At 48.4% G+C, this 10,569-nt stretch overlaps 1 protein-coding gene across 1 annotated transcript in view; it reads right to left on the minus strand.

Annotated features, from left to right (window-relative positions):
- The window catches only part of CASD1 (CAS1 domain containing 1), a 74,441-nt gene extending 64,506 nt beyond the window's left edge, over positions 1–9,935 (minus strand). Inside the window, exon 1 of the mRNA XM_040352318.1 lies at positions 8,917–9,935. Within this exon, the coding sequence (XP_040208252.1) occupies positions 8,917–9,322 (406 nt within the window). The 5' untranslated portion in view covers positions 9,323–9,935. The remainder of the gene's footprint in view (positions 1–8,916) is intronic.
- Positions 9,936–10,569: the final 634 nt, after the last annotated feature.

The following is a 10,569-nucleotide window of genomic DNA, read 5'->3' on the forward strand; positions in this document are numbered from 1 at the left end:
AAATCATCGGGCCTTCAGGAAAAAACTTAAAGAAACACTAAAGGTTTGTTTTTTATTAGATCAATTGATTGCTGTAAGCTAGAGCATTTAAATATCACTTACCTTATTTTTCCTTTTGACCTCCAAAATACAGTAATCCAGGTTTGAAAATGCCATTTCCCGTCTCTCCTCTTCTTGCTTTCCACCAGCATCTGAGCCGTTTTGCATGGTGGAAAGCAGAATCTGCTCACCACCTCCCTATGACTACAGCCCTGCGTGAAGATGCTCTCTTATCCCTCACAGGCATGGAGGCTAAGCCTAATGGGAACTGCAGTTCCCATAAGGCCGTGATTTAGCAAGAATGAATGTGCACCGCAAACCAGGAAGTCAGTGAGAATAATGATTCAGGAGTGAATAAATCAGCTCGATTTCAACAGGTATCAAACTAGTTATAATGCAAAACATTACTTTTTACTTTATCAGCTACTGTCAGACTTTAATTTAAGAGGAAAATATTTTTGTCTTTACAACCCCTTTAAGACCCACCTCTTCTGAAGGATCAGGACGACACTGGATGCAAGCGCCTTGAGGCGATTTAGTTCGCATTTGTAGCGCTATACAAGTTACTCACTCACTCAATGGCCAAAAAGGATTACCACAGGGCCCAGAAGAAGGGGCGGCAGAGATAGTGGTGGGCAAAGCGGTGACCAATGCCAGGAAGCATCATGGCTTAAGGACAGGAGGAGACAAATGTGCACCATACTCTATGTATAGTTGTACATCATGGTAAGCGGTAAACTAATAATTGAAATGTATTTCTACTTTAAGGCTTCATGCGCATGGATGGTTTGGTCTGGTAGCGTCAAATCCCGAAAAAAATTTAAATGCTGATGGGCCAAACCCCCGGGTACATGTTGCCTAACACTTCCAGGGCTCATTTATAAGAGGGTGGATATAGCCATAGGTTCTCCATTATGCACCAACACCCAAAGCACACAGTGCTCCATCACATGTATGGTTCTTGCAGGGCTCGACAAATCCCAGGTCGCCATGCTGATTAGAAAGTGCGTCTTGGCGCCTGGGCTTTTGTCAGCAGATGGCATCCGCCTCCCACTTGGCGACCACGCTACAGGCCAAAACACGGCTACAGCGAGGTCGTCCAGTTCTGGGAGGGCATCAATTGATGTACCCCGCCCCCCTGCACGCTGTGTAATCATTGTGTCCTTCAGAAGCAGATTGTGGTAAAAGCACAAGCATTGGCCCTTTACCATGTGATGAGCTGTGTCCAATCACAGCTGGTCACATGTAAACAAATGCCGGTTATCAGCATGAGGAAAGGAAAGCAGATAACTGCCTATCCTGTGACAGGGGACATTTACCCTGATCATCAGTGCCGCTCCATTAGTGCAGCCTGATCATTGCCCATCAGTACCGCCTCATTATGTCCCATCAGTGAAGAAAAATTACTTATTTGCAAAGTATTATAACAGAAATTAGTTTTTCTTTTTCAAAAAATGTTGTCTTTTTTGTGACCCTTCTTCACCAACCACCTAACGAAGGGTGACGCTTCTTCACCGGTCGACCACCTAACGAAGGGTGACGCTTCTTGAGTGAGTGAGAAACTTATATAGCGCAACACATGCGAACTGAATCGCCTCTGGGCGCTTGGTATCCATTCCCTGGGCCCTCAGAAGAGATGGGTCTTGATCTTTCTCCTGAAGGCCAGGTTGGTTTACCTCCAATCGGATGCTGGTTGGTAGAGCGTTCCATAGTCTGGGTCCTTGGACCGCAAATCTTCGTTCTCCTTTGGACTTGTATCTGGCTTTGGGTATCTGGAGTAGATTTCGGTTGGTGGATCGCAGAATGCGCTTGGTGTTGTGAGCTTTTAGTTTCTCGCATAGATATTGGGGGCATTTCCCAGAATACACTTATGCGTTAGACAGAGTGCTTTGAAAGTGATTCTGTCTTTTACGGGCAACCAATGAAGGGATCTTAACCTAACCTTCCTCTGGCAGCGGGTGCTTCAAACCTCACTGCAAGCAGAACAGAGGGCAAATGACAATTGATTCCTCCTGGTGATCCTACGAGTGAGAGCAGACTCGTGCAGTAGTGGGTTTTCCTTCCTGCTACTTCCTGTGTGGAGACAGGTGGACAGGCTTCTTCACCGACCACCTAACAAAGGGTGACCCTTCTTCACCGGTCGACCACCTAACAAACGGTGACCCTTCTTCACCATCATCTAAAGAAGGGTGACCCTTCTTCACCGGTCGACCACCTAATGAAGGGTGACCCTCCTTCACCGACCACCTAATGAAGGGTGACCCTTCTTCACCAGTCGAATACCTAACAAAGGGTGACCCTTCTTCACCGGTCGACCACCTAACAAACGGTGACCCTTCTTCACCATCATCTAAAGAAGGGTGACCCTTCTTCACCGGTCGACCACCTAATGAAGGGTGACCCTCCTTCACCGACCACCTAATGAAGGGTGACCCTTCTTCACCAGTCGAATACCTAACAAAGGGTGACCCTTCTTCACCGGTCGATCACCTAACAAAGAGTGACGCTTCTTCACTGACCACCTATGAATGAAACCCCCAATGAAAGGTGACCTCTCTTCACTGTTCACAATTGTAGGGTGGCCGTTTATCACAGCCACTCAGTGTAGGATGGCCCTTTTAAAGTAGTTGTGCCGTCTGGAGCAAAACATTTTTTAAGTCAGCAGCTACAAATCCTGTAGCTGCTGACTTTTAATATAAAAGGACATTTACCAGTCCAGGGATTCAACGCCATCCTCACCCAAGCTAGTTCTTTGGGCAGCCGACTATGCAGCTTTCGGCTTCACAGCCAGCTGCCCACTGCACATGTGCGAGCCATGCTTTGTGAATGGTCCCGCGGCAGCCTTGTGAAGGCCCAAGCTTTCTTCTGTGACCTGGCGCCACCTGGTGGTAGCCGTTGGCATTAAAAGGAAAACGGCAGTTCTAATGTGTGTTTTTTTCCCCTGTTTTCACTGCCATCTCCTTCCCTCTAATTAGAACCCCCAAACATTATGTATATTTATTATAAACACCCTAGAGAATAAAATGGCGATCGTTGCAATACTTTCTGTCACACCGTATTTGCGCAGCGGTCTTACAAGCGCACTTTTTGGGGGAAAAATACACTTTTTTTAATTAAAAAATTAGACAACAGTAAAGTTATCCCAATTTTTTTTTTTATATTGTGAAAGATATGGTTACGCCGAGTAAATTGATAGCCAACATGTCACGCTTCAAAATTGCGTCCGCTCGTGGAATGCCGACAAACTTTTAGCCTTTAAAATCTCCATAGACTACGTTTAAAAAATTCTACAAGTTGCGTGTTTTGAGTTACAGAGGAGGTCCAAGTCTAGAATTATTGCTCTCGCTCTAACGATCGCGGCGATACCTCACATGTGGTTTGAATACCGTTTACATATGTGGGCGCTACTCACGTATGTGTTCGCTTCTGCACGCAAGCTTGGCGGCACGGAGACTGGAAAAGGATTTCAATTTTCCTCCAGGGTGAAAAGATGGGGAATATCTATATTAAAGCGGGGGTTCACCCTAAAAATATTTTTTTTTTCCCCTAACATGCCATCCAGCATACTAGCGCGAGCTACAGTATGCCTTTATTTTATTTTATTTTTTTGCGCCGTACTCACAGTTTAATCCCGTAGTTAAGTTTCAGACTCCCTGCGAGGAGTAGGCGTTTCTATGCAGAGGGGAACATGATTGACGGCCGGCTATGGCGCGTCACGCTTCCCGAAAATAGCCGAAATAGGACTTGGTGCGCAGGCGCCGTATAGCGCCGTGAAGAGCCGAGTCCTACTCCGGCTATTTTCAGGAAGCGTGACGCGCCATAGCCGGCCGTCAATCATGTTCCCCTCTACATAGTAACGCCCATTCCCCGCGGGGAGTCTGAAACTTAACTACGGGATTAAACTGTGAGTACGGCGCAAAAAAATAAAAAAATAAAGGCATACTGTAGCTCACACTAGTATGCTGGATTTCATGGTAGAAACTTGTTTTTTAGGGTGAACCACCGCTTTAAAGCAGCATGGTAACGAGGTATGAAAAGTTCTTGATCTCTTAGCACAATTTTTCATGCCTCAGCCCCTATTGGGAGAAGAATGTCATCTTTCCTGCCAATCCGGCATTGTATTTGATGATGGTGGAAAGCTGTGACCAAATTGGGCGCAGGGAGGAGGAGTGGCTTCAGGACAGAGGAAGAAACCTGCTGCAGTGAGATATTCATCTTCCTCCTTTCTCCCCCAGATCACGGGATCCCAACCTTCCCCCTGCTGGACTGCATGCGATCCCCGAACCAAAACCTCCCCTAGCTGTAAGCACAGTGTTAGGAGGGGTTGGGGGGTATGCTTGTTCTCATGGTGTCCCAACAATCAGAGCTGGGTGTCAGACTGCCAGGAGGTGCCAATGTGCCCTCCCCACCTGCACACACTCCCCCCTGGTGGTCACATGACCAGAACGATGACACAGATTCCAAGATTGGGACAGAGAGTGGGGAAGTGATCCGTATTATGGGTGAGTGGAGGAGACCCACTGTACACCAAGAGACACACACCCAGCACTGCACAGCTATAGATCCTACAGCACCCACATACACCGGGGTGTAGTCTTCATGTGCCCGAGATGTGAGCAGGACGTGGCTGTGACATCCGGCTTCAAGAGTGACACTACTGTCAATCTATTATTATACAGAACTCTGAGGCCTTGTACTCACGAGCAGACATGTCCGATGAAACCGGTCCGCGGACCGTTTTCATCGGACATGTCTGCCCGGGGACTTCTGTTCGATGGCCGTACACACCATCGAACAGAACTCCGCGCGTAAACAATACGCGGGGCGTGTCCGCGGTGTCGCCGCGTCGATGACGCGGTGTCGCCGCGACAATGACGCGGCGACGTGGGCGGGCCTGCCTTTTAAATGCTTCCAAGCATGCATCGAAGTCATTCGACGCATGCGAGGGATGGCGGGCGGCAGGACATGTACGGTAGGTCTGTACAGACGACCGTACATGTCGCGCGGACAGGTTTCCAGCGGACTGTTTTAAAGCAAGTCCAGGAAACAGTTGTCCGCTGGAAACCTGCCCGATCCGCCCGAAAATGGTCCGCGGACCAGTTTCAGCAGACTTGTTTGGTCGTGAGTACGGGGCCTAAGAGGACCTGTCATTACTACAACGCATACAGCATTGGTGGAATAATAACCCCCAGCACTGGTGACAATGATTGCAATAATAACCCCCAGCACTGGTGTCACTGATTCCAATAATAACCCCCAGCACTGGTGACAATGACTGCAATAATATCCCCCAGCACTGGTTTTACTGACTGCAATAACTCCCAGCACTGGTGTCACCGATTCAAATAATAGCCTCCGGTACTGGTGTAATTGATTTCAATGATAACCCCCAGCACTGGTGTCACAGACTGCAATAAACAAAACAGCACTGGTGTCACTGACTGCAATGATAACCCCCAGCACAAGTTCACTGACTGCAATAATAACCTCCAGAACTGGTGTCACTGACAGCAACGATAACCCCCAGCATCAGAATCAATGGATAAAAAAACAATTCACAGCACTGGAGTCACTGATGGCAATAATAACCCCCAGCCCTGGTGTCACTGATGGCAATAATAACCCTCAGTACTGGAGTCACCAACTACAATAATAAGCCCCAGCACTGGTGTCACTGATGGCGTTAATAACCCCCAGAACTGGTGATAGTGACTGCAATAATAACCCCCAGAACTGGTGTCCCTGACTGCAATAATAACCCCCAGCATCAGAATCAATGGACAAAAAAACAACTCATAGCACTGGAGTCACTGATTCCAATAATAACGCCCAGCACTGGTGTCACTGACTGCAATAATAACCCCCAGCACTGGTGTCACTGATGGCGTTAATAACCCCCAGAACTGGTGTTAGTGACTGCAATAACCCCCAGAACTGGTGTCCCTCGGCTGCAAAAATAACCCCCAGAACTGGTGTTACCGACGGCATTAATAACCCCCAGCATCAGTGTCAATGGACGTAAAAACAACCCACTGCAATAAGAAACGCCCAGCACTGGTTGGTCATTGGAAGTGAAATGTAATGCTCTCAGGCCCTGCGCTTGTGGTGGGAGCAGTGAATGGCAAGCATCAGGGTGAAGAGGACCCATCATTATTACCCAATACACATGATGAAAAGGACCTGTCATCATTCTATTGTATACAGGATTATTACCATGTATAAAAAATAGAGAGGAATGGTCACTATTACTATGTATACAGGATGAAGAGGACCTGTCACTATTACTATGTATACAGGATGAAGAGGACCTGTCACTATTACTATGTATACAGGATGAAGAGGACCTGTCACTATTACTATGTATACAGGATGAAGAAAAGGGACCTGTCACTATTACTATGTATACAGGATGAAGAGGACCTGTCACTATTACTATGTATACAGGATGAAGAGGACCTGTCACTATTACTATGTATACAGGATGAAGAGGACCTGTCACTATTACTATGTATACAGGATGAAGAGGACCTGTCACTATTACTATGTATACAGGATGAAGAGGACCTGTCACTATTACTATGTATACAGGATGAAGAGGACCTGTCACTATTATTATGTACACAGTCCAAAGAGGACCTGTCACTATTACTATGTATACAGGATGAAGAGGACCTGTCACTATTACTATGTATACAGGATGAAGAAAAGGGACCTGTCAAACTGACCACACAAAGAATGAACCAGATCCATCATAACAAAACAGATCACAAAGAATGAAGAGGACCAAACACACTACTTTAATGTGAACATGATGAAGAGGACCTGTCGTTATTATTACTGAGAACACAAAGGATGGAGGGGACCTGTGATACTATTACCATGGAGATCACATAGCATAGAGGACCTGTCATTGTTATATGGGGGATGGAGAGGACCTGTCATTGTTACAGGGGATGGAGAGGACCTGTCATTGTTATATAGGGGATGGAGAGGACCTGTCATTGTTACAGGGGATGGAGAGGACCTGTCATTGTTATATAGGGGATGGAGAGGACCTGTCATTGTTATAGGGGATGGAGAGGACCTGTCATTGTTATATAGGGGATGGAGAGGACCTGTCATTGTTATAGGGGATGGAGAGGACCTGTCATTGTTATAGGGGATGGAGAGGACCTGTCATTGTTATATAGGGGATGGAGAGGACCTGTCATTGTTATATAGGGGATGGAGAGGATCTGTCATTGTTATATAGGGGATGGAGAGGATCTGTCATTGTTATATAGGGGATGGAGAGGATCTGTCATTGTTATATGGGGGATGGAGAGGATCTGTCATTGTTATATAGGGGATGGAGAGGACCTGTCATTGTTATATGGGGGATGGAGAGGACCTGTCATTGTTACAGGGGATGGAGAGGACCTGTCATTGTTATAGGGGATGGAGAGGACATGTCATTGTTATAGGGGATGGAGAGGACCTGTCATTGTTATAGGGGATGGAGAGGACCTGTCATTGTTATAGGGGATGGAGAGGACCTGTCATTGTTATAGGGGATGGAGAGGACCTGTCATTGTTATAGGGGATGGAGAGGACCTGTCATTGTTATAGGGGATGGAGAGGACCTGTCATTGTTATAGGGAATGGAGAGGACATGTCATTGTTATAGGGGATGGAGAGGACATGTCATTGTTATAGGGGATGGAGAGGACCTGTCATTGTTATAGGGAATGGAGAGGACCTGTCATTGTTATATAGGGGATGGAGAGGACCTGTCATTGTTATATAGGGGATGGAGAGGACCTGTCATTGTTATAGGGGATGGAGAGGACCTGTCATTGTTATAGGGGGATGGAGAGGACCTGTCATTGTTATAGGGGGATGGAGAGGACCTGTCATTGTTATAGGGGGATGGAGAGGACCTGTCATTGTTATATAGGGGATGGAGAGGACCTGTCATTGTTATATAGGGGATGGAGAGGACCTGTCATTGTTATAGGGGATGGAGAGGACCTGTCATTGTTATAGGGGGATGGAGAGGACCTGTCATTGTTATATAGGGGATGGAGAGGACCTGTCATTGTTATATAGGGGATGGAGAGGACCTGTCATTGTTATAGGGGATGGAGAGGACCTGTCATTGTTATAGGGGGATGGAGAGGACCTGTCATTGTTATATAGGGGATGGAGAGGACCTGTCATTGTTATAGGGGATGGAGAGGACCTGTCATTGTTATAGGGGATGGAGAGGACCTGTCATTGTTATAGGGAATGGAGAGGACCTGTCATTGTTATAGGGGGTGGAGAGGACCTGTCATTGTTACAGGGGATGTAGAGGACCTGTCATTGTTACAGGGGATGTAGAGGACCTGTCATTGTTACAGGGGATGAAGAGGACCTGTCATTGTTATAGGGAATGGAGAGGACCTGTCATTGTTATAGGGGGTGGAGAGGACCTGTCATTGTTACAGGGGATGTAGAGGACCTGTCATTGTTACAGGGGATGTAGAGGACCTGTCATTGTTATAGGGGGTGGAGAGGACCTGTCATTGTTATAGGGGGTGGAGAGGACCTGTCATTGTTACAGGGGATGTAGAGGACCTGTCATTGTTACAGGGGATGAAGAGGACCTGTCATTGTTATAGGGAATGAAGAGGACCTGTCATTGTTATAGGGGGTGGAGAGGACCTGTCACATCTCCATGGTGATCAGTGTGTGACAAGTCCTCTTCGTCAGGATGATTTGTGGGATCACACGGAGGATGGAGATGACCCGGGGTGATGATGAGGAGGAGAAGATCACACATAACACACAGGGGGATGAAGAGGACCTGTCACACACTCCGATTACACAGATGGGGGGTGGGGAGGACTCACTCACCTCGGCTGTAGGCCCGGGAGGCGGCATGGCAGGCGGTGAGGAGGAGGGCGGCGCTCAGGGCCAGTAGCTTGGCGTTCCTTACACTAAAATGCTGATTGATCTCTCGTTTGCCCAGGTTGTAGGCCAGGGCTGCCATCTTGGCTCCTCCATGACAGCAGCGTGCGATGAGACGGTCGGGCGCGGGGGGGCAGCACTGCAGCGGGGTGGAGGCGGGACCGGAGGGCGGGGCGTTCTTGGAGGACGGTGAAGGGGGCGGAGTGGCGGCCGGGGAGGCGGTAGTGGGAGGGGCGGCAGCAGAGGGAGAAGGCGGGGCTGAGCCGGTTTCCTGGTCTGCGGATAACAGAGGCTCTAGTTCCGCCCCCGGGCGTTTCTTTCGGCCGCTGTCCCGCCCCCTGAGATCTTCCATCTCCGCTCAGAGCAAGGCTTCCGATCCACCCACAACTGACAGGGGCGGGGAGCAACTCCACCCGACACAAGACTGACTCCGCCCTCTCAACTGACTGCTAAAGCTCTGCTCCACCCACAACGACCAGCTCTGTGCCTCTGCTCCACCTACACTAAACAGCTCTGTGCCTCTGCTCCACCTACAATGACCAGAACTCTGCGCCACCTACACTGAACAGCTCTGTGCCTCTGCTCCACCTAAAACGAAGCTACGACTCTGCTCCAACTAGAACAGAAAGCCATGTGGCTCTTCTCCACCCAATACGAATAACAACTTGCCACCGCTTTACATAGAACACAGCACTACCGCTGCTCCACTGCAAATAGAAACTACTGACCTCGCTCCACCCAGAACTGATATCCCTGGGATCCTTCAGAAGACGCTTGGTGTTGCTGCTTCCCCAAAAAACTAAGACCTGTGACCCCTATCCTCCCGAAATCGATATAGCTCTGAACCCTGGAGATTATAAAATAAAGTTGTATTTACTCAGAATAGATAGTACTGTGTGCCCTTGCTTCAGCTAAAATAGCACTGTGCCCCTGCTAAAAATAGACAGCACTGTGCCCCTGCTCCAGTTAAAAAAATACAACACTGTGCCCCTGCTCCAGTTAAAAAAATACAACACTGTGCCCCTGCTACAAATAGACAGCACTGTGCCCCTGCTCCGCTACAAATAGACAACACTGTGCCCTTGCTGAACCCAGAAATGGCAGCACTGTGCCCCTGCTCCAGCTACAAATAGACAACACTGTGCCCCTGCTCCAGCTACAAATAGACAACACTGTGCCCCTGCTTCTGCTACAAATAGACAGCAATGTGCCCCTGCTCCTGCTACAAATAGACAGCACTGTGCCCCTGCTCCTGCTACAAATAGACAGCACTGTGCCCCTGCTGAACCCAGAAACAGCAGCACTGTGCCCCTGCTCCTGCTACAAATAGACAGCACTGTGCCCCTGCTCCAGCTACAAATAGACGGCACTGTGCCCCTGCTCCAGCTAAAAATAGTCGGCACTGTGCCCCTGCTCCAGCTAAAAATAGAGAGCACTGTGCCCCTGCTCCAGCTAAAAATAGACGGCACTGTGCCCCTGCTCCTGCTACAAATAGACAGCACTATGCCCCTGCTGAACCCAGAAATGGCAGCACTGTGCCCCTGCTTCTGCTACAAATAGACAGCACTGTGCCCCTGCTGAACCCAGAAACAGCAGCAC

This window comes from Rana temporaria, chromosome 5 (genome assembly GCF_905171775.1).
Source record: "Rana temporaria chromosome 5, aRanTem1.1, whole genome shotgun sequence".
Lineage (NCBI taxonomy): Eukaryota > Metazoa > Chordata > Amphibia > Anura > Ranidae > Rana > Rana temporaria.